This window comes from Rhipicephalus microplus, chromosome X (genome assembly GCF_043290135.1).
Source record: "Rhipicephalus microplus isolate Deutch F79 chromosome X, USDA_Rmic, whole genome shotgun sequence".
Taxonomy (NCBI): domain Eukaryota; kingdom Metazoa; phylum Arthropoda; class Arachnida; order Ixodida; family Ixodidae; genus Rhipicephalus; species Rhipicephalus microplus.
The window spans coordinates 380,491,354-380,517,954 of record NC_134710.1 but is presented as its reverse complement, the minus strand read 5'-3'; the positions used below and the strand labels follow the sequence as shown (position 1 = coordinate 380,517,954).

At 43.1% G+C, this 26,601-nt stretch overlaps 1 protein-coding gene across 1 annotated transcript; it reads left to right on the top strand.

Moving 5' to 3' along the window:
* Window positions 1-3,509: 3,509 nt before the first annotated feature.
* On the top strand, window positions 3,510-19,547 carry LOC142777323 (uncharacterized). Its single transcript, XM_075881623.1, has 3 exons — window positions 3,510-4,542; window positions 8,122-8,331; window positions 19,124-19,547. Exons 1-3 carry the CDS (start codon window positions 3,874-3,876, stop codon window positions 19,421-19,423), a joined length of 1,179 nt encoding a protein of 392 aa, XP_075737738.1. The 5' UTR covers window positions 3,510-3,873; the 3' UTR covers window positions 19,424-19,547.
* Window positions 19,548-26,601: the final 7,054 nt, after the last annotated feature.

Below are 26,601 nucleotides of genomic sequence, written 5' to 3'. Positions count from 1 at the left end.
GTACCAGATCCCGTATCTTCACCGATCTGAAGGAAAAAACTAAACGAAATGAATCAGGCAATTCGCGTAACAACATTTCGCGTAACATTTCGCCTAACAAGGGCGCGCCATGCGCCTATGCGGTGGGCCCAACATCATAGGTAAGGTGGGGGTACCACAATGGAACTGCCATTCTATATTGAGAGCGTCAACCGACTCACATTATTTTGACAATAATATTAATCTTGATAATATATTTCTCGAAGAAACTCGGCTTACATCAGATAAAAATTTCCATCTTGGAGGTTTGTGTTCTTTTCGATTAGATAGCCATTCACGATGTGGTGGTTTAATGATTCTTGTATCAAGTAAATTATGCCATAGGGCGAAAATTGCTTTCTGATTGTTAGACCAGATTGTGAAATAATAAGCATTAGACTACCTCCTCCACAGATGCCACCCTTTTTCAGTTTAAATTGTTACTTCCCCTCCGGTGTGCAAAGTACGCGATATCTTGACAGTGTTTTGGCATCATGTAGAAACGGAATTGTACTCACAGAGACTTCGATGCACATCATTCGCCTTGGGTACTAAAGACAGGTTCTTGTGGCAGGTGACTGTGGGAATGAACTATTGATCCCAACCTCTCATGTGTAAATAAAGGCCATGTAAGATTTGTCCTAGATCAGACTTGCTCAGTACTAGATTACACATTTTGCTCACGCAATCAAGGGTTTCTCATGGGCTGTTCTGGATATGCCAACCAACAGTGACCATTTTCCTGTAGTTGTTGATATCACTTACAAGAATGAAATTAGATCAGCCAAAACGGAAATACATCAACCATAGCGAATTTCAAGCCTGCCTCCATTCTGCCATTTCTAAGCTTCGAAATGCCAGTACTAAAGAGATTGCATCTATTATTGGTTCAATGCTGGAGAGATCTAGAAACAATTCCGAATTTTCTATTCCATGGAAAAAACAATCCTTTTCTCATTGGTGGAACGATGAGTGTACGCGCAACTATTGAAGAAGAAAATCCGCTTCGAGAAAACTTCTTCATAATCAAAGCCAACCAACTTGAAGGACTATCAATTCTTTGTTGACGTATTGAGGCGTGCTAGAACCACGCGAAAGAAGAATACGACAGTAGACATTTCGATCATGTTGCAAAATCAAGAAATAGGCGTGCTCTGTTCGCTTACATTCGGACAAAAAAAGTACTGCCAGCACTTTTAACGTTGCAGTTATGTGTCTTGACGCCGCAAGAAATGGGACACCTCTCTGGAAAACATAGCGGAAAGTTTGCAACGCCGCTTCACTGCTAATCTTTCGGCTATTCGGCTCATGCTGGAAAACTTGGATGAATTTCCAGAAGTTTCTTTAGCTTAAATAAGTCAGACAGTATCATGCTTACCGAGGACAGGTCCGTGACCAGATGGAATTATGAACTGTATGTTAAAATTTTGCCTCCAGAAATCACGAACTTCTTTCCATGAACTAGTGGCTTAATCGTTAGGGAACGCATGGATACCGCCAGAATGGAAGCTCTTCAAAATTATATTGTTGATCAAAAATGAAAATGAAGCATACATGTTGGATAACGTAAGGCCAATCGCACTGACATCAAATTAGGTAACTTGGTTTAGAGAATGGTCAATGTACGAAATAATGAACTTATCACCGTGAGGTCAACTTTAAGTTCTGTATAATCGGGTTCAGGGCTGGTTGTTCAGTTTGCGATGCCCACGTTGATTTAGAAAGTCGGCTTCCGTTAGCTCGGCTACATAACAAATAAGCAGCTATAGTTACCTTGGACATCGCTAAAACATATGATACCGTGGAGTACTGTACTTTGAAAGATTGTTTATATACCCTAATTTTCTATCATACATAGCAGCATGGGTTCAAATTTTCTTGCAGACATGAAGTTTTATTGTTTTAAAGACGGGTTTTCAAATCTGTCCTCCTTTTTTTCCCGCTGCAATACCACGTACACATCTCTTTGTTTTACTATGATGAGAATATACAACAGGTGGAATCTGGTAAATACCCTTGAGGAATTTATCACACATCGCCTAACAGGCGACCTCGTGTCGAATATGTCGCCAGAAAAGGTGTTCAGGTCATTGGAATATTACCTGCTAAGCAACTACCCCATAAGTATTAGAAAAGGCACACTGGTAATGATAGATTTCATGTACATTCGTACTTTTTTGGAATTTGGTTGTGAAGATTTTTGTGAAGTTCCAGCTTACACGTTGCGGCCTGTAATTATTCTGGAAAGAGAAGCATTGCGCTTATGCCTTAGTCTGTCTAAAACAGTTGCTAACAATGTGTTGCATCTGGAATTGATGATCCCTGCTCTTTCTTGTAATATTGGCCTTCTGAATGTTCAAACATTCTTAAGAATTTATGAATAACCATTACGACATTCAGAAACGGCTTTTCTTTCCACCCAGGAATCATTTTTCGGTGCTAGATGGCCGCGATTTCACACCCCACAAATTAGATTTGCGCAAAATTTACTGGAGCTTCTAAACTTACGTATATGCGACATCATGCCGAGTCGTGATAATTCATACGCTGTGGAAACTCAATTTGACGTTATTTTCCCTATTTACGGCAAATTACTTCCCCATTATATTTTGGATGGTTTACTACAATATTATCTGAGCAGCATGACAACAAACGTTATTATTGCTGCAGATGCATCGCAATGGGACGAAATGTGAGGGGTTGGTATTTTCAGCCCGACTTAAGATTGGATTTTTTCCCTCCAACTACCTGATTTCATACCCGTTTTTGTGGCTGAATTTATGGCAGTAGTGCTCACTTTACGGAAGGTAAATACAGCAATTACATCAGCTGTCTTAAAACAGATTCCCTATCTCTCTGTGCGGCACATTCTGTTGGTGCTGATGATCACGTAACAGAGGCGTTCCGTGCACCAGTGCCTGCGCATTTGAGAAAAGTTCGACTAGATTGGATGCCTGAACATGAAGGCTTATTCATAAATGAAATAGCCGATTCCTTAGCTAAGTCGTCAATTAGCGAACTGGTTCTACCACACTGCCCATCATCCGTTTATGCGACTGCTGCACGATGCCGCAGACGTACGCTTACGGAAGTTTTTAGAGCTTCAGCACTAGCAAACTCTACCGAATATTTCCATTTATAGTATCCCGGGGAAGAGACTTTCCGCACTAGTAAAGTATCAAAAGGCCGTGTGGCCGGGTACCAAATCTAAATTTCTCTAAACACAAGTGTGCTCAGGCATTTTCGCCACTTTGCGCGTTCTGTGATGAACTTGAAACAATAGATAATTTTTTTGACCTATAGGCAGTTTAACACGTTACGAAAAACTCTATTCGAAATACGTTTACGTGGTATTGGTATTGACTTATCTTCTCATGCCATTTTGCCTTTTGGAGCTTACATTTCTGGGTTCTTTACTGCAACAGCATGCGCGGCTGTCCAGGACTATTTTGATGAATCTAATATACTGACTAATTATTCTGTTTCATTAATCTAACGTGTCTACAAAATTATATACGTATAAATCGGATTATTTCTCTTTTCTGAGAATAAATTCGTTTTTCACTTAAAGAATGGTATGCATTAGATCAAGTATCATACTTTCCTGAGTTATCAGTAATCTTTCTAATATATCTCAATTATTTTAAATCTGGACAATAATTTCTGAAACCACTCGATTCTTGGCCAATCCCCCATAGCTGGTATGCGCCACGATCAAAACGTGAACAAGAACAAGAACTGCGCGTGCTGTGAGGCAGCGAAAACAAAGAAGTAACAACGTCACGTGCACCGTGCACCGTCGCCTCGTTCTGCTTGTAACCGTCCTTCGATTGTCCACGTTTGCATTTGGCGAGAATGCAGCCCGTTCAAGGGGAGCCTCAGTGTTGCGGGGACGCCGAGCATTCCAGCGTCGTCTCACCACCACGCCGGACTTTGCCCAGCGAATTGACGCCTTCGCCGACGTGGGCTGCATCATCACCAGCTGATTTATGTTTCCTGGCAGAAGGTCCGTGGCAAGCAGCTTCTTTGCCATCGGATCGTAGCTTTCCGAGATACTACTACGAAAATGGCTCAGGGCCCGTTTCCGAGCAGACGCTGAAGCCCGAATCCATGAGCGAGCCCTCGAAACCCCGCCGTGTCGAGTTCCTGAGTGTCGTCCTTGGCATCGCTTTTGCAAGGCTACTCCTAGGGATCAGGCTGCCCATTCTCCACAACTCGCTGTCGCCTTACGATGTCACACCAGACGTCACGGATGATGCTTTCGAGCGGCGGCTGGAGATAGCGCCCAACACCGTTGGCCAGCGATTCATTCCGAGGAGGGTCGTACATCCGGACGTCGATGAAAAAGGAAACAGGAGAACGACGACCAGCGCTCGCACAAGAGTCCGAGTCGCGGGCAGGGCTACAAAAGGAGCGACAGCTCTACTGCTCCTGATGAGGGTGATGACTAGCCCAGTGACGACTCCGCCAGTTACCGCAGCCACAACTGGGGCTCACGAAAAAGAGGACGTGCGACTGAGACGTGTAAGTTGGCTCATTATCTTTGATGTCATCCATGTATGCCTTGAAGTCTTCCGTGTATGAAATTAGGGCTGTGGGCAGCTAATCAATTTCTTCACGAAATAGTTTTTTTTCCTTTTCTGTTAGTGCCTTTTAGGGCATATGTTACACTTGCGATATGGAAGTAGAGTAATAACATCACAAAGTGGCCCTTGCATGAAATAAATACTAATTACCTGCATGTTCAAAATGTTTGCATGAAAGCTGCAGGAATGCATTTTTCTAACTGCGATTTATAAAGAAACATATTAAACTGGTCATGGGGACGCGAGTGGGTTTTCTAGCCTATATTTAACATACGTATGATGTCAATGGGAATGAATGCGTTTCGTTGGTACGAATCCATCTGAAAAATGCAGCACTAATTCAAACATGAACGAAAAAACCTCAGAGGAATACGGGTGTCGTCCTCATGTGAAGTAAACCTCAACCTATTGCGTAGTGGAGGTTAACACGGAAAGTGTACTATAGCACGCATGAGTTTACATGGCTCACATATTTCCCGTTTGCACAATTTACTTTGTTACTACTCATTCATGGCTTTCAACTTCAACATGTGACCCAGACAGAAATTAGTTGTAATTAGTGAGCGTCTGTAAGTATTCAAGGTTGCATTGTAACTGTTTGTGCGATTCTTATTCGTTTTGTCAGTCGATCAGTGAAGTAGAATTTTCTCAGTTGGGCTGTATTTAGTATAAAGAATTGACGGACCGCAAAAAGAATATAAACAGAAAGTAAAAAAACCTCATATCCTGTCTCGAACGGTCTTACGCCATACCTGTCACACCGGGAAAAAAGTCTTCTCTAGTAGAACGGATACAATGTGGCTTTCTAATAGAAATACTTCATGACAATGCCTTAACTTCGTATCCGTAATATGAAGTTGAAATATGCATTGATACCTCCTTTTACCTCTGCATCGAGCTAAACGTATCAAATTTGACTGGTATTGTTCAATACCTTTATTTCTGTTTGGAGACTTTTCAACATTATGAAATACTAAATCTGGGGTGATCTTAAGCAAAAAAGGTTTAAGGGGTTGGGCACAAAAGAATAACTGAAGTGACGCGAACATCGACATCAACATAAAACGGCGCACAAGGTCGAAGACGGGAAGAACTTGAGGCACGAGCGCTGCGTGTGCACTGTCCGAAAATGATTATATAACCAGACAAACTTGCTACGCTTCACGAATGCCAGAGCAGTCAGCATTGAGATAACATTGATTTGTTATTGGTTTGTTTCATATCTGCAAAATAACACGTTTCGAACGTAGGAAGCTATATAATAGTATGATATTAGAAATTGTCAAATGAAGAAAGTTTATAATGTTGGAGTAAATGATTTGGTCCATATCGAACTACTGATTCACCGTACAAGCTCAAAATGGAGAAAAAGATTGACAGACGCAGAAATGTGAATCGAATCAATTGTACACTAGGTAACGAGGCTTTTAAGGTTCTCCGTAGGACCAAGGCTTCTCCAACACTTAAGATGTGGTGCAGTTTTTGCAGTCATGGTGGCGTTCTGTCCTCGCTTTTGTTTTGATAGCAATTATTACTGCATTTTTATCATCACTCTGAGGTTCCTTATAAAGCATCGAAGAACGAAAACATCGTCCCTTGTGTCATATGCGCTACGTGTAGAGAAAACGTACAATTGCAGGAGATGACCGCAGCTGAAGCGCAAAGGGTACGCACCGGCCATCGTTTGTAGCGCGAGATGCCCTTCAGGGGGTCCAGAAGTGTAAAGATGAATCCGCATGCACGTGATTTCCTACCGACAGCGACAAACAAGAGCGACGAGTGACAAGATTTGCTGCCATGGAGGCTCATGCGTCGTCGCCACTTCTCGCGTCACCTATTTCTGTAAAACTAAAAAAAGATCGTCTGGCTGCTGAAAACCAGCGTGGTTGCGCTCCTGGAGCTCGCTTCAGTTGCAATTTGCTCTCAATGTTTGTTATCGGCCCGTACTTGAAGTGATGCAAGAAATCAACTATGTTTTTTACATTCGCATCTCAATCAAAGAACGAGAGTGCGGACGTATTTTGTTTTAAGTCTTGTTATCGCAGGGGTCTTTTAATGTTTAGACGGTAATTTGTGTCAATTTGGTCGCTTGCGAGAATGCAAACTCGTCCTGCGATGTGCGTCGTAGCCGTCGTAGCATACGCTTCTGGGCACCCTGTCGCGTTAAAACCAAATATTCTTAAAATAAAAGAAGGTTGAGAAATACTTTGGTGGCTTCTGTAGGCCACACAAGACAGCAATAAATTTGGCATGTTTTCATCTAGCTACCCTAATAAAATTCTTTTCGCAATTTAGGGGTATATACGAGATGAGACTGTTGTGGTCATGTGGTTGAGACTGTTGCCGTCTTGTGGTTGCAGTCGTCGCGACACGACGGCGCAACGAGGCAAGTTTGTCGCTGCCGCTTGTCGCTGTCGCTGAAAAATTGCAGGCGTGTGGTTGGGCCTTGAGTGGTACTAGCGGAGGTCGCCGTCGCACACGGACCGCTTGACAAGGATCGGCATACAGCTTATAACCCTAATGCGTGGCGCTTGAACTGAAGCGATGACAGCACGAAGCTGACTTCACTCGCTGCAGCTTGCGCGACCTCTTATGTCTTTGTTTCGTTGAGTTACGCTGGGTCGGATGCTAAAAAGTAAGCTAGCCTTACTTCCTGTAACCTTTCGATTTCTGGTATTATATCCAAAAATTAGCCCGCATGGCGACACTTTTATTTTTTATTAGTATTTGCGTGGCGCATGAATAGCACGATATAAAAAGAATTTCCGGTTCAGCGCAAGGCTGAAATGCTGAATGGAATAACAACAAATTTTAATGCTGTGCGAAGTAAAGCTCCTTTGGATCGCATCTCACGTAACTCTATAAAACGCCCGTGCAAGGGAATACGGCTGTGCGGCGTTCTCAACGCGAAGTATAAGCGATCAGAGCTTAACAAGTGAAAAGGTATACCAAACATGACTGACCACCCAGATGGTATCTTCTGGTAGATTACTACGACAGCGTGCAAAACCAAAGATTTGTTCCTAGTGGTTTTCATTTTGTACTTCGTGTTGTTGGCCTAAACGAAACACTTTACAAAATAGATGAGTAAACGCATTTCATCACTACGAACCTAACATCTGGCGATTGCTGATAACATTTTCTTCTGTACAACTACTCCGTGTTAGAAAACAATGGTGTAGGTACTGTAATATTTAGACACTTGTAATGCGACATCTCCGAACATAGGCCCTGCCTAGCACCGGCCACTGCCCACCGTTTTTGCGCGGCAACAACTGGCACACTAATTGCGAAATCTTCCTCTAGCCACCACGCATTGAGGTTCCTCCAGCGTGCGTAAAAAAAGGTGATTGGAAGAGAGCAAGTTTCAGTGGCTGAAGAAGCACTTTTCTTTAATATAATCAATATTGTAAAAGGTTACGAGAGACAGATCTCACTTATTTGTGTTTTGCATCTATTAAACATTGATGCCTTTTTGGTATGTTGCATTCATGTACGCAATCCTGGCGCATCGCAGGTCGTCACCCTCGAGTCGTGCATTGGGCACGTGTACACTCACTCTGGGCATCCAAAACACGAATTCCACTGCAGTGCCTACTGGAAAGCCTGCGTACTGGCGGCAACAGACCCAGTGCACGTGTGCAACCGTGGCTTCAAGTGGTTCTCAAGCATCAAGAGCTGCCTCGCTAGCTGTGTCAACGGCCGCCACGTGTCGGACCGCTGCTACGTAAGCACACTTTTTTTCCCTGCACCCGGGGAGTTCACTGAAAAAACCTTAGTTTCTTCCCTTACTGGCCTCGCAGGTTTTCACCACGATTTAGCTTTGTACGCTTCCTGCAGTACCAGAATCACTTCAGTGGGTTTATATTTGAGACATATTTTACACGAAACCCCAAAAATTTCTACCATCTGTCGGTCAACTGAAAGAATTTTAATATTAGGGAAAAGTTCAACCACTTCTTCAATGCTCTCCAATCTTGATCTGGTTTCTCCATTCATTGTTGTACGCACTCTCGAATAAAAAAACAAAACGTTGCGCATATATGAGGCACAATATCAATCCGTCAGTATTCTGTTTTTGTTTCTATATACTAGGAATTGCTTAAATAAGTAGTTCTAAGGATAATAGCGTTTATTGCGCTGCGCTGAGAGTGCGACGCTATGCACGAAAGGGTGAATGATTGCTACGCTTAGATAAGACGATATAGTGCGGCCACCTACCTGTGGCCTTGATATCTACAAACTGGGGTCTTTGAGATAGCGCCCGCAGGCGGTGCGCACGCTATATTGGAGGCCATTCTTTCGTTTTCCAAGATTACTGCCAGATGACGCTCATGTCTTACGCAGCGCCCCCAGAATCCAAATCAACGATTTTCTCGCGCACAAAGCAAATGTTTTGTTCATTCTTTTCAGATGAGAGACTTTCGTTTTTCGACGATATTTGCAGTCAAGCATGTAAACACGGGGCCTATATTTAGACTATCTCCGACCTTGCTTCGCCCCTAGACGGCAAATGGTAAAACCTAAAGGAAAGGCGTTTTGTGCTTATACAAATAATGTTTCTCTTGATGTACCCTGGTAAACTGAAGCTGTGAAGGCAATGGTAAAGGTCGCACACAGTATACCGCACTAACTTTGCTTGCTCACAGTGGGCATACACTATACTTAAAACTTTGAGGACGTTTAAGATGCGCTTTCAAGATCAGGCTGAAAAGCGTAATCAGGCTTCATTCGCAGCATCTCATGATTTGCTTGGACATTCTAAATTCTTCCGTGGATACCTCAGCCAGGACGAAAAGAAGGCAACGCTTTTACGTCTATAGTGCAGTTATCAAGCCCACAATATGCCGTAAGATTGTTTTGCGAATTACCGAAGTATCCAGTGTGCGTGCGCAAAACAATAAATTGCTTGCACTGAGATACCTTAATATATCACATAGAAGCACCAACATGCTGGGAGGCCAACCTTATGATGTCACGGGCCTGTTAGAGTGCATCGAACCAAACGCATTGGCGTGCATTTTCGATTCTGTCGCTACTTACGCACAGAAGCCAAAGAGCGTTCCAGCGACGTCATTTTCAGACCGAAGCAGGTTAATCGCACGTGAATATGCTGCCTTTACATCATCTATAAGCCGTCACGCTGGAGCCATGTATTGTGCGTATGACACCAGGGGTGAGCTATTAATATGCGGAGCTTTGCAGCTGTGCAATATTGTGGATGCTTTGGGTGAGAACTAGGACCAAGTGTTAGGGTGGGTGTGTAATGAAGGTGAGTTGTGTAATGAGCGGGTTCGCTTACTACCCAATATTAGCGCAGTTATCAAGGTGTGACACCTGGTGCCATCGTAATAGTCTGCTAGGCACCATTGCACTTCTTGACATGACTCCTTGCGGTGCATGACCTGTGTATAGGTTTTAGTTTCGAAGCAGTTACATGCACAGGTAGGCGTATTTCTCTAGAACACCTCCTTGCCGCACAGGTTGCCTATGCTCGATTGCAGCACGGAAACATTAATATAAATGTTTGATTTCACCACCATTTTCAAACAAGGACCATGCCGATGTTTTGCTCGTAACTAATGGCGTCGCCGAAGATACCGGAAGTTCTCCGACACGAGCTCTTTAACGCTCTCGCGTCAATATCATCGGTGCTAGTGAGAACAGCGTACAAACAATTTTGTCTTTTATTGTATTAGCAAATGCATTGACACTGTCGGCGTTCTTTTTTTTCTAGATGTCGTGGCCATCCTATTGCGAATAAATCTCATATCGACAACATCCCTGCACGCATCACAGGTTAGACGAGCGAACAAAAGCGCGCGTCAGCTGGGGACAAAAACGGCTAGCAGACGAACTCATAAGTCTAGGCACTCATGTAGTCATGTCGGTTCCATGAAGAGCGCAAGCGATACCATCGGCACACGTGTGAGGCCTGCCCATGAAGGCTCTTCAAGGATAGAGAAAACAATGCCGCCCGTATTCTGTCACGTCAAGCAGCATGAGGAGACACACACACAAAAAAAAGGATCGGTAGATTCCACGTACGTTGGCAATCGACGTTATGCAAAACATTCGAAGCGAAAGTGACTGTGTTGTAATTTTTGTATTAAGCCAACCGCTACGAAATGACGCTAAACGTACAAATATTGTATGCACATAGATTTGTTCAACATTCACCCTTTTACTGTTGTGTAACGATGGCAACAGCAACATAGGTATTAGCAACACCAGAAGCGATAAGCTAAAACATAGCGCTTGTGCAAGCGAGGATTGTGGCCATCTATTGATAAATGAGCTTCACTGGATGGCGCTTCGCTAAAATTTCCGTTAATACAACCTGTCGGCTGTATGATAGGAGTACATAAGTACTGTTCATAAAATTTGATATCCAGCACTGCAAACACAATTGACGTTTCACGAACATTGTTGTCTACTTCAAAAGAAGTTCCGGGACCTGGCGTCGTTTTGTAATAGAATAGTTGTTTGCCACGCAGAATTCTAGGGTTCGATTCCTGCTCGGACCATGATAGCTATTCCATGCGTTCATTGGATCAACGCTGCTGATGCCAGCTTTTGGGGCGAAGCTCCTATAGTGCTGACCTTCTTGGTGTCTGTAAAGCCCCACACATACTAACAAAAACTGAACAGCTGCACTACAAATAACGAAAACGTATTTGCGTGGCTAAACTACTATATAGACCGACCATATCAAAACTCTGATTTAGTCAGTCTATATCAAAGTTGTGTTCTCGGAAATGGACCGACCACTAGCCAAAGCAGGCCTGTGGTCCAGCTAAGTTGTAACAATTGCTTACGTTTTATCAATAAACTTAGATTGATTGATAAAGAGCCGACGTTATGTGTAATCAAGTATACGAACGCACAATACGTGATCACCCGCGCCGTCCGTCTGTCAATTCGTTCACTGGTTCATTCAACCGTCCATAACTCTGTCCGGCCATTGATCTTTCGTTCGTCCATCCGTGCTTTTACCCGTCCGTCTGGTCATTCATCCATCTGTCCATCCGTCCGTCCATCTATGCGTCCAGCCGTCCATGCATCCGTGCATACGTTCACCTGTTCGCCCTCGCGTGCAGACGTCCACATTCCGTCTGTGCATCCATTCATTCATCTGTCGGTCCTTTGTGGTAGTCGGCGATTTCAACGTAGACATGAACCTTACGGCTTATAGCTTCGCCCAGTCGTCATCATCGTCATTCACTTCGTGGAGATGCACTGATTTTTGTTAATGATTTTGAAATGAAAATAGCAATGTGTATTCGTGCCGTTCCTTGATTAATGGAAACTTTACATCACATACAGTGCATTGCGCTTAACGACAATTGATCGTTAAGTACCATGACGGCTGTATCATAGGGCAGCATTTGTAATGCTTATGACATTCGGTAGCCATCGTTAGCCATCGATAGCCATACATCGGTAGCCATCCCATATGGGCGCCATACGCACGTGACGGTCTATTTCAAAAGTAGATGTGAGACCAGGCATGGCTCTTTGGTAGAATATTTGGCTAGCGCGCAGAATGCTTGAGTTGCATTCCTGCTTTTAGTCAACCTTTATTACAAGGGGGTGGTCGCGAGGGCTATCTTGACGGACATCGGTAGACGACTCGTATTCTTGTCGAGTTTCGCTAGAACAGATGCAAAAGACGGAACTGCTAGTCTCCGTAAGCGTTCCACTTTCTGGCTGTAGGCCCGTGTGCTTTCATTTGCGTGAACGTTAAAGAACTCCAAGCGGTCGAAATTTCCGGAACCCTCCCCTACGGTGTCTCCCATAATCCTATGGTGGTTTTGGGACATTAAACCCCGCGTATAAATCAGTCAGTCAGTCGGTCTGTCGGTCAATCAATCAATCAATCAATCAATCAATCAATCAATCAATCAATCAATCAATCAATCAATCAATAAATCAATCAATCAATCAATCAATCAATCAATCAATCAATAAACATACAAATAATCAATCACTTATTCAATAAATAAATATATAAATAATCAATCAATATATGAATCAAACACTTTCTGGCTGTTGCATCATTGCTGTGCCCTTGAGGCTAAACTGGTGTTTATATGACATTTTTTCCACCTTATTATTATATTGTACGCATACACATATTCCCCGTAGTTTTGCGTATGGTTTGCGTTTGATGTCTCTCCGGCCACACTGGCCCAACTAGGAGGCTTTAATCAAAAACGCTGAATCGTTGACCATTCCTGGCAAAGGCCACCATGTATCCTCAAAAATGTCCCAGGATAGTTTGGTATACGGACTCATCATGCCCGTTCCCAAGCCATGGTTGATTCGATCCCAATTATGTTTTTGTATAGAAGTCAATTGTTCTATTGTTTAGACGTTGTTTTATTGTGTGTTCTTCAAATTTTTGACGATGTTTTGTCGAAAAGCTGTATTCGAGCAGGGGCGTCTTCTCGCATAGCTGAGGCCCACAGAAGTAACGGACAAAGAACAACGGTGACATTACATGAAGGAGCTTGGAGGGGGAACGGTCGGCCTTCATCACGATTTTATTTTGCGCGAGTCTCATGATCTATACTACCCCAAACGGTATGTTTCACATCGCCGGCGTATTGCACGTGCAGATAAGGCTTCCCGCAATCGGCACCAGAATGTCCGAGAGCATTCCGGATTGTTTTCAGACCATCTCTTTGGCTTCAGGACGGAAACGCTTCATCTGAGTTTATAATTAAACAAACTCGGCCATCAGCGATAACGCTCGAATATTCGAAGCCACTCATGTTGCCGCGGATCAGAATATCGATGTTCCACGCTCTGTTAGGCGCTACCAGGGAACCATGTATACACATCGCTTGCTTAGAATATTCGATTTCCTGGCCACTAGTTCGGCCAAATAGAGTTTGAGCCCGAATAGCTGACTGATGCCTTCATCGACGTCACGAGCACGTGACAATACATTTACCAGAATGTAATAGTTAGTGATGTCTCAGCTGCGAGTTGCATCGGGTGGAATATTTAAGTATGGTGTAGTAGCAATAAGTAAGAAGCGTACATGTTCTTTGCTTCTCAGGGGAGGCGCCGTGCTTGCTATGCTACCTGCTTTTTGATAGTATTGGCTCTGCAGTGACAGTGACTTGAGATGCTTCAAGTCAACTAGTTGCTACATTCTATGCTATTGGCTTTCTGTTTCCTACGTGTCAAAATTATACGGGATGTCTTAGTTAAAATATAGAAAATTTTTGTAAAAATTTGTGAATATCGGGCTCCTGCCGTTTTAACTCATGAGGTCTCTGTTTAACTCATGAGGTCGCAAACTCATGAGGTCGCATTTTAACTCATGAGGTCGCAAATGGAGACTGCAATGATTGCAGTGACCTTTGTGCACCCGGTAACTACCGCAGATTCGTAACTACCGCAGGGCAGCCAAGGCGTATGACCTTCCCCTCCTCGCTACCACGAGATAAGGGCGCGTGAGGGAGCTTCGCTTTCCTTCTGAATGTCGGGCAAAGTACGCGTAGGAGACTAGAGCAGGCGCCGCCACGCGATGTGGGGACGCGCGCTAATTGCGCCATCTTGGTGGTAATTTTGAAAACACAATGCCTCCCCCCCCCCAGATACTCGTGAGCAGCGGTAAGTGATAGATATAAGTATCTTGCCATTTGTTCGTCGAAGGATGTGCTCTGGGGTGGCTCAGTGGCTAACACCTCGCTTTCACGACGCAGAGGTCCCACGTTTGTTTCCACGTGCGGAGTGTTTTTTTCTAGATTTCTTTCTTTCTTGAGTTTTCATATATATACATATAGGGTGTATGACATCGACGTCGATGCCCACGTTGACACTGATGACGACGCCGGCGGCAAAAACAGCCGAGAGTGTCCATATAATTGCTATCGCAATAGAGGAGACTTATACTGCAGTTTTCTTGTGAACTGTTTGAAAGAAATAGGTGAGAACCAAACACTACACAAAACGCAAGGACTATGCACGGGCACAATTGAGATGGCTTGCTGCCTTTAACGAAAACCACATCGGTACGCCTCATTCATATTTTCTCACTGCATTGTCATGCACAGGTGGTTCCAAACTGATCTTCTGAGCGGGTTAAGTTTGTGTGAAACATGCGCAATTTTTGCGTCCAGGATCCAGCCTAAATCGTCCAAACCACTCTCGAGGTGGCTGGAGACCAGTGTTGTGGAATGGGCGCCTCCTTTCCTATCTGATTCCATTCCGGAGAATTACGATTTAGCCACAGTTTCCTTTTTTTAATTCCTCGGATGAAAACAGTTGGCCCAATCCAACTCCGGGAATGACGAGAGCGTTCCATTCCACTCCTTCGATTCCTTTAGGTAGGAAATGCTTCTTGATAGTTTTAACGAGTTTAGAATGAACAACATCATAAATATAGTGTCTTTAGATGCATTAAGATCTGGAAAAGTGCGTAAAACACGTTGCTAAGGTCGAGGGTAAGTAGCTTAGTGGCCTATCTTGTACAGTAAAAGCACGCTACTAATACTTTTAGGAACAGTTTTCCCGCTACATGTAGTCTCTTCACGGCCAGCATTTTTGAACGAATGATATTAATTTATTTGTTCAAGCTTAAGTTTGTTAATGCTAAACTGACCACATTGCGTATTTTCATGCTGACAAAAGTAGTGTGACTAAGCAGTATTGCCCCGCGTCTCGAGTAGTCGTTAATTTGTATAAAACTAAAATTTGATTATTGGGAACAATAAAAAAAAACTCTAGATATGCTGGTATTAGATGGAACAGCGCACCCTCACTTGGGCACGTTGTGTCTTTGCATCCAAAACGGAATGCAGTGCCGCACTGCTCGTCAGCACTCACGCTTGTCACGCGCCTCGAAAGCATGGATGGGGTGAGAGCTTTTTGTTCGTGTGTGCGTACGTATGCGATGTCTTTGTTGTCGTAAAGGTTATTTGTGTCAGGTACTAAACTGCTTTGAGATAAACACCAAACCATGCATAGAGTATTCGCCCCTTTAGTGTGGGGTATCAATCAGAACGAACGTGCGACGATAATGTATTCTCCCTTCAGTATCTGTCGAAATGATGCCTTTGTTCTTACAGTGACTTATGCAACGGTTTCTCTTTTGTATGTTGGCAGAATGTTCACACATTTACATCACGCGTATTCTTGGCCTTGGCTAACTAAACGTGAATCTAGAGAAAGCGTTGTGGCCTTTGACTTAGATAGAGCATGTAATCACGCCTACATGACTAATTTGAGCGTGATATTAGAGTAGTAGATATAAAGGGCGGAAAAATAATTACCAACGTCTTCTTTGCTTGGCGATGCAAGCACGGATATGTGCCGAGTCATAGAAACCAAGGGAAGTTATAAAAACAGATAACGGTAATAATGAAATGAACCTACCAGTGGAGTGGGAGTGCGAGATGACCAGCTTTCAGCTCAATATTCAGGGATTTCTGATCTCCTAGGCTTGATCTCCTGAACGTCTAATCTTCCGAACACTTTCGGCAATCGGTCACTAGTGTTCTATTCACTGGACTGGCGTCGTAGTAAGCGTCCTGGAGATTTTTAAATACTGCACTTAAGGTCGCGAGCACAGCAAGGTGAAAAAAGAATTTCATTTTTGTTGGGAGATGATTTAGACTCCAACCAAAAGTTTTTGAAGAAACCCGACGTTTCGGAACCGACTTGGTTCCTTCCTCAGAGATGACTGCGAAGGTTATGTAGCAGCGTCGTCTTCAAAGCACTCGCGGGTTGGCTAATGACCCCCCCCCTCTCTCTCTCTCTCTCTCGTTTCGCTGTGGAGCGCAGTCTGTGTGAATACACTTGGGGAAGGGTTCCGAGAGAGCGGTTGATATTATGGGCTTTCCTCTGTATGTGCCAAGACTAGACAAACGAATGTGCCACGACTCGACTAACAGAGTAACAACTTTTGGTTGCAGTCCAAAATGATCTCCCAGTTTCATACCCAACCTGACAGACTTCTGTCGAATATTTACTTTCAAATCGTTTTTGTTTCAGTCACCAAAATTTTGCAACGTAAAACTAAGAGCTAAATGAGCGATTCGCCGTTTCGTTGTAAAACCTGAATTATCACTGGATGGCTCTTTTAACAGTTGCTTATAAAAAAATAAGATATCACAATTGCCGTCTACCTATGTGTTGCGCTTCACAAATATGAGCTGCTCAAGCGTGAAGTGCTGGACGCAAGAGCCTGTGTAGTAGTGTAATATGGTAGCGCTTTTCTAGCCGCCAGCACCTGCGGGGGCGGTGGTGACACCTCCCGGGCTTTCCCACCACTCTCATAGACGAAAACGTGCTGGGTGTTCAGTAAATTACGTATTCTAACACCATTCAATTCCGGGAAAAAGGTGCCTAATTCCACTCCCATTCCAATCCTCACAGCATCGTCTTCCTTCTATTCCGAGGCTGTAAAATGCGCAATGATTACGAAATCATTCCTATTCCAGATTGACAACTCAGCAACACTGCTGGAGAATATACACCCACTGTTGTTTACGTGAACCATCACAAATCTACCGCTAGTACGTCACGAATTGAAATCTTCCCCGTCACGTCACATGGCCCCTAATGGTAACAAACTGGCTCTCTCGGTATCAAAAAGATTGTGTCGTATATAAGCGATGCTTTCCCAGGCACCACGCTACACTGCTTTTTTTGTGGTTCCCGAAACCCGTGTTTCTATTAAGAGCAACAATCCCATATTGTTTAAATTATTATCACTACTTTTTGACACTCGCAGGAACGAAACATCGTCGAGAAATTTTGTTTAAGTGACTGCGTCACACGCTAGCGGAGAGGGCAATTCTTGCATGCTTTCGATGCTCACTTGGTGAACTATTATCCAAATTCTTGATGTGCGTCGCCTCATATCGCGCTACCACAGACGCTACGCGGTGCGAACAATGTGCTCGGCAGAGAATTGGCAGTCGGTGTTTACATGAGTGTTTTAATATCAAATGCTATCATGCTGGCAGAATAGCAACAGACACTCTAGAAGTAAGTTGATAACGTCCAACAGAACTGTAATTATACTTCCTTTAGAGTAGTTTCAGTTACGTGTCATGAACTATTGCTATGAAAGAGGGATAAGCCGTAATTTTAGAGCGCAGCTATCAGGCGGCAAAGCGAAGGAGGAAGAAAGTGAGCAAACGTCTGGTCTGCGGATATCTTGACCAATTGTCCTCTAACCATGCTTTTGTCCCCCGTCACGTGCTTGGGCCACTCAGTCGGCGGTTGTGCGCTTGCAGGGCTGGCAGGTACGCCACGGCTGGCTTCGATTGTTTTAACGGGGCTGTCGCCGTTTCACTTGGTTCACGATGCTTGCAATGCACGAAGTGCTGTGCAAAAAGGTGAGCACTGAAAGTTTCTGCGGAAACATTGAAAAAACAATTACGCTTTTCAACCGTGGATATCCAGATCGTCAAACACGGTTGTCGTTGTCCTAATATGAAATTAGCCTTCGTTTTTTTAAGTGAAGCTGGTGTGAATATATTTAGGCGCACGTCGATTAAACAACCCCAGATGGTCGAAATTTCCGCAGCCCTTCCCTGTGGCGTTCCCCAAATTCATAGCGTGGTTTTGGGACGTTCAACCTCAAATATAATAATAATAATAATAATAATAATAATAATAATAATAATAATAATAATAATAATAATAATAATAATAATAATAATAATAATAATAATAATAATACAAAATATTAGTATTATTATTTGTTGTTGTTGTTGTTATTGCACCTGTTTTTCAAAGCGAAGCTCTTAGGCATCCGCTTCAGCAATGAGCAACGTCTGTGGCATAATAACTGGCAGAGCTAACGAGAATGAAAAAGAGTGACCGCGGAGCATAAGTGACGACGAAAAGCACTGATAACAAGAGGGTGCGAAGAAGAGCGAACCACAGTAGAGTGACGAGAGATTTCTAGGCGCTGCGCCGCGCTCCCTACCAGGTTGCATAATTTAGGCGCCTTCTTGCTCTTCTAACCCCCACCACCAACACCACCACTAGGACAGATTACGCAGACCGCCTGTAGCGCTACAGTAGTGTGCGTGGTGCCACTATGCTGCATTGTGCGGTCACTGATGACGTCATCTTTTAGATATGGGCGAGTGTCACGTGAGAGGACACCTCACTGGTGAGATGTTATGGAAGGTACGGCCTTCCGTAGCCTCCCGGTAAGTGAGGCACTGTCGCTACGCTCTGTCTACGGCTGTTTATGTGTAATGGGCTTCACATAATTGTTCGCGCCAGTCACTCTACTCAAGCCGTGGTATAGCGCTGCAGATACATACATACAAGTGTCTCTGAAACTGCTTGCATCAACTTTTCGCTAACCCAAATGGCCCAAAATTGGATTAGGCAGTATTATATTCGCTGGTTAACTTTTTTTTTTCATGGACTTAGGTGGCTTATGTACATACAATGGACGCTGTTAACGCATTCAACATAGATGCTTACAAATTATGGTGATCATAAAACAACACAATAACTTGTTTACATTTATGTAGGCAAGACGTGCTGGACGTGCCGTGGTACTTTCATGGCAAGAAGTGCGTCCCGTGGAGCTTCCCGCAGGGTACGTGCTTGTCCGTGGGCCGTCGTGGCGTGTACCGCAGCTGGGAAGAATGCCGCCGGCGCTGCGTGCTCCGCACAGAGTCGGAGTGCGACGAGACGCCAGCTGCCGAGACGGGCTCACCTCGCCAGCTGAGGCTCCCTTATTTCGCCGACATGCAGCCACACGGTGGAGCTCACTGTGTCAACGTGACCCGGCGTGCATTGAAGTCGCACCGCATCTTGATCGGGTCTAACCAGTTCGATTCGCTGGATGGATGTGGCCGAGCATGTGTCAGGAGTTAGCAATTAACTTCAGGCACACTGCACCCTACTTTTTCGGCCGGGATACATAAATATTGCGCATTATGATAATTAAATTCGAAGTTCATGTCGAATCGTCTGGTCTTTCTTCATTTTATGTATTCCAAGAAAGCCAAGCCCACTTAAAGTTGAACCGGGAAAAACACAGTCATTTGGTGCTGATAAAATGAATGGGCCTACTACAAAATTTGAAATCTATATTTTGTAGGTAAAATTTATATAGCTCACCATACTTTGATATTCAGTGTTCAGATTCGGTTAGTGTGATATTCTGTGAAACGTTTATTTTGGACTTGGATTGACTACGCGGAATACTTTGCTAAAAAATTAACACCATCTTGTGTTTTTCTCGGGGTCCTTTTTGGTTTCGTGGGCGTAGCGACTTAGACAGTGAGCTGTCCTTGCTGTAAACAGGGATAAACTCCTGCACAGCCGGCAGCTCTTACGTGTTCATGGCATCTCTGGAAAGCCTCCAAAACTGCTTGAGCTCTTCTCCTGAGCTTAAGGGATTATAGTAGGGCAAATGGTATATGTCAGTTTCAGCATAGCATATTATAAACGGCTGCAAGTATTATCATTAATTTTACGTGCTCACAAAAATGCCACTGGGTATCAAGTGACACCCTTTTTGTAATCCTAGGTTGCTTATCCTTCCTATGGCTTACTCTAAAATTTTAAAGGTGGTCCACTTTTTTAATGTATTCTTTTCTACAACTACCCAAAGTATTGTAACTATATTCGGCCGTGTTGTTGTAGAGACTCGTAGGTTATATCCGTACTAAAAGAAGTATTAGTTTCATAAATTATGTAAAAAATGAAAATACTGCTTGCACAACACGACGGAGGGTGCGTATTTCTGTGTATTTTGTTACAACTTCACATTTTACAAAATTGGCAATTTTTTTGGTTAAGAATTTTTTACATGTTGTAGTTCACGCAAACAAAGTTTCGGGGTAATAAATTCAAAAATTTTTGAGGTAAGCTACAATGAAGTTGAAAAATGATCACAAATTGCCATTTCAGAAAAACGAGGTTTTTTGTGTGCTTACTGCTTACACCAGAGCGCGGGCGGCGCACTTGAACGCGACTTTTAAACCACTTAGAAAGGCCGCTCGATGTCGGGCTTCCTCAGGATTGTTCATCAGAGTACAGTAGACTTTTCGTTGCCAAAAATGCAAATGATATCCTGAGGGGTTTACACTACCATACTTCCTTAACTGCTTTATGTCCTGACATTTAGTATCAGTACTTTTTAAAGTGCTTAATACCTTCATTTTATTTGTCTTTCATTTCGAATCCACGATCTTGGAGCGAATGGGAAGAATGATAATATCTTACTCTCTCTGTTTTAGACCCTTTTGTAAAAAAAACACCACATATGCGGATAAAGTACGAGATCTTTCGTTATGTTCTACATTGTGCACGTATACGAGATAAATCAGACTGTAGAACAACTAGTTGAATTCGCGATTAACTGTTAGAGTCACGTAACAGCAAAAGGAAAGGAGTCATTAGAAAGAAGCGCTTTACGAATTTTTTAGTGTGGGATAATTAAAACACTTTGAATGCTGTTTCATCCCAACGAACTCAGTAGTAAGCTACTGACAATTCTATGGTTCCCTACGAATTCGTTGTCCTGTGCTGCAACTACTCAGACAGATGAAGGAGGAGTTGCTTTGTGGTATTTATTTTTCCTTCCACATGTCGGAAGTTGGAGTATATCTATTAAGACTTGGAAGTGTAGTTCATTCGCTTACACATTATTCGGAAAAGTGGTCGCAAAAAGCACATTAAAAAGTGACACAGAACACACAAAATGGTCAACACGAACAACTTTTCATAATCTGTTAATTTTCCCCTGTGTTTCCTGCGGTCACATTTCGCAATTACAAGCTCCTGCAATATTGGCACTTTCGATCCGTCAACTATTTTATGGACGGATTTTGCATGAATTCAATGCCCCATCATGTTACTATGCGAGGTGTTTCCCTAAGTGCAACCTGTTCGTCGAGCTAGTGCTGCGGTTAAGGTACTCGGCTGCTGACCCAAGACGATGGAGGCGAAATGGCAGAGGCCTGTGTTCTTCTCGGTTCCAGCGGCCGCGAACAACACGAGTGGCCATGCTTCAGGAGCCCTGCACTGTGGCGTGCCTCACACTCATACTATGGTTTTGGTGCGTCAAACTACGGATACTAAAGTCTAATCATTATTATGAAACACTTGCGAAAACTTTAACATAAGGGTAATTCAAGTCTTGCTGGTTACTTTCACAATTACTTGAAGTATTTGTACAGCAAACGCTCCTATGAGATCACGACTCGGGTCTCGCGCCGCGCCGTAGTGTTCCGCCGCCGCCATTGCAGGACTTCGTACCCACATCGCGCAAAATTAGCGAGAAAATCTAATACCAATGACACAGTGGGGCTCGAACGTGGGTCCGCTGGATGCCAGTTCAGTATTCTACTACTGAGCTACGCCGGTGCTTGGGACTTGTTGGCAAACTTGCCCTAAGCAGGTTTGATTTAAGCAAAGAAATCGTATTATTATGAGTAGTAAAGTATTTTACAACAACAACGAAAAAACCAGGCGCCACAAAATGCGAACAGTGCAAACAGTGGGTTGTCTAAAGCTCCAACCCATTACAAAAGCTCGTTCTTTAGTATGTATTAACTGTGGCGCATACCAACTTCAGGCCTAATTCCTCATCGTGTTCAGCTGCTCCATGAACAACTGACACAAAAATCTTCGCAATCGTTTAGCGAATACGACGCTTCCCAAAAGAATGTCGAAGAATAGCATGTTAAACGACCGCCTACTACTCTAAATGTTTAATTAATTATGCCGTAGTGGTTACCGAGCAAGTGGGCTTGCAAGAGTTACCAGATGAGTGTATAGAAAAAGCTCTGAAACGCCGCTCTTCTAGCTTTCGCTGTGACATTGTTGCGCCTTCCACGCAGGCCTGGCGTTTTTTTTATTTAGCTGGATTAGTAGAGACCTCAATATTCAGTACAGAGATTAGTAGAGACCTCAAGATTAGTAGAGACCTTAAGACAGAGATTAGTAGAGACCTTAAGAATAGTGGAGACCTCAATATCGCAGTACAGAAAGAAATCAAATTTATGAACGATGAAAAAATTAGAGTTGGTTCGTTAGGCCAAATGAGAGAAATGGAGCATTTCCTGCAAATATGCTGTGTCCGGTGGAAGATTCCGAAAAAGCAGTTGCTGGTATTAGCCGAACAATGAAAGCGAAACCAAAAACCCCGAATAGTGCTACTGCCAAATTCTACCGAGACTTCCAGAATGAGTGAGCATCGTTATATAAACCATCGGTCGACTTCGATTTGTGTGTATGAGATAAAGGCACTTCGGAATATACCACGCAAAGTTCACGTGCGGTAATAATGAGAAAGTAACACAAATTTAATATTTGTTATGAACACTCATGATATTCTAGTCATCTGCTATAGTGGCCTAAAAGACTGTGACAGACGTATTCCGCCACCCCTACGTCAGAAAATCCAGTGGCCAATGTCATCGGGCGTTCCGTTTCGCACGGTTAGAGTGTACTTGAATATGGGAGGGCCCAGCACGAGCTTAAACTTCGAAGCCCAACACAGCCAACGCGCTTGAGGTGCGGTGATCGGTAGTCTTCAATGTGTCGTCATTTAAGGAGTTGCGCCTGGCCCTGCAAAGTGGTGCAGGGGTAAAATGCCATTTCTTTCTTGAAAGGCCCGATTTGTATCATAGTTGTAAATGGTGAATTTATATCTTAGTGTCATTCCTATAACTAGAGCTGACGATGTTCTATACTTAGTGTCAATTTATAAAAATAGGTTCTCATTATTGAGGTTGCGCCTTTTATATATTAAACGTTTTGTCTTATTTCGCTAATTTAATGTTGACTGCTGGTGTGTTTCTTATGACGTAAAAATGACCAGGTTATGTCCATTATGCAAATTTGGCAATGTGATGAAATTTCTTATCTTCTTTCTGTGTTGCCAGTATTTTAAAAGTTATTTGAAGGAGTCATCAATTGCAGGTCTGATTGTTTTTCGAACTTAACACAACCTGATATTTGTTTGCCAGAATGATTTTCTGAAGGAAAAACTCTTTAAAGCAGGTGCTACTTCTCAATAAAAAATACTTGAAAGCATAGAACTAACACCGCGCTCCTTGTCTCTTTTGCGGTTGTAACATGGTAGCAGTAAGCACATGACCGAGTTGACTGGCGGAACATGGAAGAGGCCTTTGTCTTGCAGTGGACGTAGTCAGGCTGATGATGATGGTGTTGTTGTTGATGTTGATGATGATAGTGATACAAAGTGACGTGATACGTGACTTTAAATTACAAGAAGTAGAGGTGCGTTTGCCCTCCTACACCGATGATGTTGCCATATTCTGTACTGACTTAGAGAGTATACTGCATATTGTTAAAACAGTCAATCTATTTGTGTTCCCAGTGGATGTACTGTGAACTGGGTAAAGTGCCATGGACTCTGGCACGGCGAGTGGCCGTCTACTCCCGACACTTTCGCCAACCTAAGTTTTCTACTTCTCATGTTAGGTATTGGGAGTATCCCTGGACAATGATATTGAGAGTGAACTGCACTGGCATAAGATGATTCATTACTGTAAAAATAATCTAAAAAATGAAATGGCTCGAACGTGTCAGTCGTTGCAAGGGCGAAAGCATGCAGCCTATTTCTCAGAAGTAAACTGTGGTACCTCATGCAAGTAATTCACTGTTCGAGAATAAGTGTTCAAATACTTCATCGCATATTTGTCAGTGTTTATTTGGGGCTCCACATGAGAGTGAACTAGCAGAACAAACTTGTTTATGCGAGCCCGTGATGGCGGGCTTGATTTAGGCCATTTTTTGTTGCGACAAATAGTCAGCCGATTTTTGTTTTAAAAGAATGTAGAACATTCCTTCCTGCCAGATGAGGTTATCATGCTTTACCTCAACTTATTGTTTCGACTGAGCATATTCGCGGAAGCATGCGCGGTTTCCTAAAAGAAGTTGTTATGTCAGCGCGCTTTTTGTTCAGTCGACTTTCAACGAGACATTTATTTCATCAAAATAGAAAAAGTTGCAGAGAGACTTATGTGAAATTGTGTTGCTTATGCCACTCTATAGAACTCTTTGTAGTGCAAAAAGAGGGAAAGACATGCTTAAGCGAGTAAAAAAGATGCCCGTACCACGTGGTGGTAAAACGTTTTTCTTCCGCTTGAACACTGGCACGCTGACAGTGAAGACTTTGATGAACGAAACAGGTTTTTATCTATCCTGGGGTGTACAATGTGACATACGCAAACGAGACGGAACAATTGACCATGTATTCCTGGACTGTTGGGGTGCAGTGTTCATGTGGGATATCTTGCAGTGCACCCTTAAGAAATATGTTCCCCCGCACCCTCAAGGAATCCAGTTTTTGGCAATTGACAGTGAAGATGGTGCTCTATAGGACATAATGATGATTTTTGTACTGCACAGTGGGTTAAGATGTCGTTTTGCAGTGTGAAATGTAGACGCTGACGCCAGATCATCGAGTCCGTATTTCAAAGAAAGTCTTCAGAGATTTGTTTAAGAGCAAAAGTCTCACACACATGTGCTAGTATGGCCGCAGCAGGTAGAATTATTGTTAAAACAGCGCTAGTTTTAGAGCAACGTTAGGTAAGTGAATTGAATTTTTTAACCTTTAATTTCCTTTTGTGCTGTTATAATGTTTTATTGATATGTATATACTGAAGCCGGTAATGAAAAAAAAGTCAAGAGCTTATTTGGTAAATTAGTGGACGTTAATAGCGCCGTATTTTGCAATGGTTATCCATAAGTTGTTGGTTCGAATCCAGCTCGACGAATTTTTTTCGGCGTGCGTTATCCTGTTTTTCTGCTGATATCGCTACCTTTGATTTTTTATCTGCCTTGCCTGAGGAGTATAGTGTATATTGTCAACAAGTAATTGTCGGTGTATGCTGATGTATGATGGTTCCGAAGAGGTGCGTGTAAAAAGAGCTTGTAAAACCCCACGAATAATTTCGTCAGTAGCTGAGTTGGTAGAGCGGTGGACTGTAGAAGCGCCATATTGTGCAATGGTTACACATAGGTCGGTGTTTGAATCCGGCTGAACGCAGTTTTTTGTTTGGCATGCGTTACCCTACTTTTTGCTAATATTGCAATGTTTGATTATCTTTATCTGTCTTGGTTGTGGAGTATGGTGTGTATTGGCAACAAGTAATTGTCGGTGTATGGTAATGTGCGATGATTTTGAATACGGGCGTTGAAGTTGACCTTCTAAACACCACTAATCGTTCCACCGATAGCTCAATTAGTTTCTCACTTCCCGCCTATAGCTCAGTTAGTATTCCACTTCCGGCCGTGCTGGGCCCCTATACCAGGAACATGGATGAATCGTCATCACTGGCTTGTTCAAACCACTGGCCCTCTTAAAATAAAGGGCACGCATTAGCAGCAAACGCAAGTCAAGATAATGTACGAAACGTCAAGCGCTTGCGGCAAGCGAGACGAGACGAAAGGCTTCGTAACAAAAAGACTCAGGCAACCTAAATGCAAAGGTTGAAATGCACTAAATACAATGCACACTTTCTGGATAAATATATGGCATTAGTAGCAATGTGTGTCATAGGCTATGGCTCAGTATTCTGTATCAAATACATGTCGTGCGTTGAAAGAACTCATATGCCATCCACTTCCAGCATTGGAATAGGTCCTCAATTTTTATTTACTGCCATCCTATTGGATTTTGCACAATTAAATATGCCCACGAAACGGACACAAATTTTCGGCACTTTGAGTATCCGTGGACTAGGTCTTGACGCAGCACAAGGCAAATGAGAAGCTAAGCTAACAAAACTGTGATGCAAAATGCCGTCATTTTATTTTTATTTACACATGCCTAGATTCGTTCCTTCCCCCTTTGTATTTTTTGTAATCATGCAGAAACGATCGAGCCCTTCATTATTGTGTGTAGCAGATATCAAAGCCGAAGGCAAAGCATTTATCTATTTACCTTAAAAATATAGCAATTGTTTATCTCATATGTTCACCTTTAGGATCAGTAGCATTGCAATAGGAGACAGCAAAAATA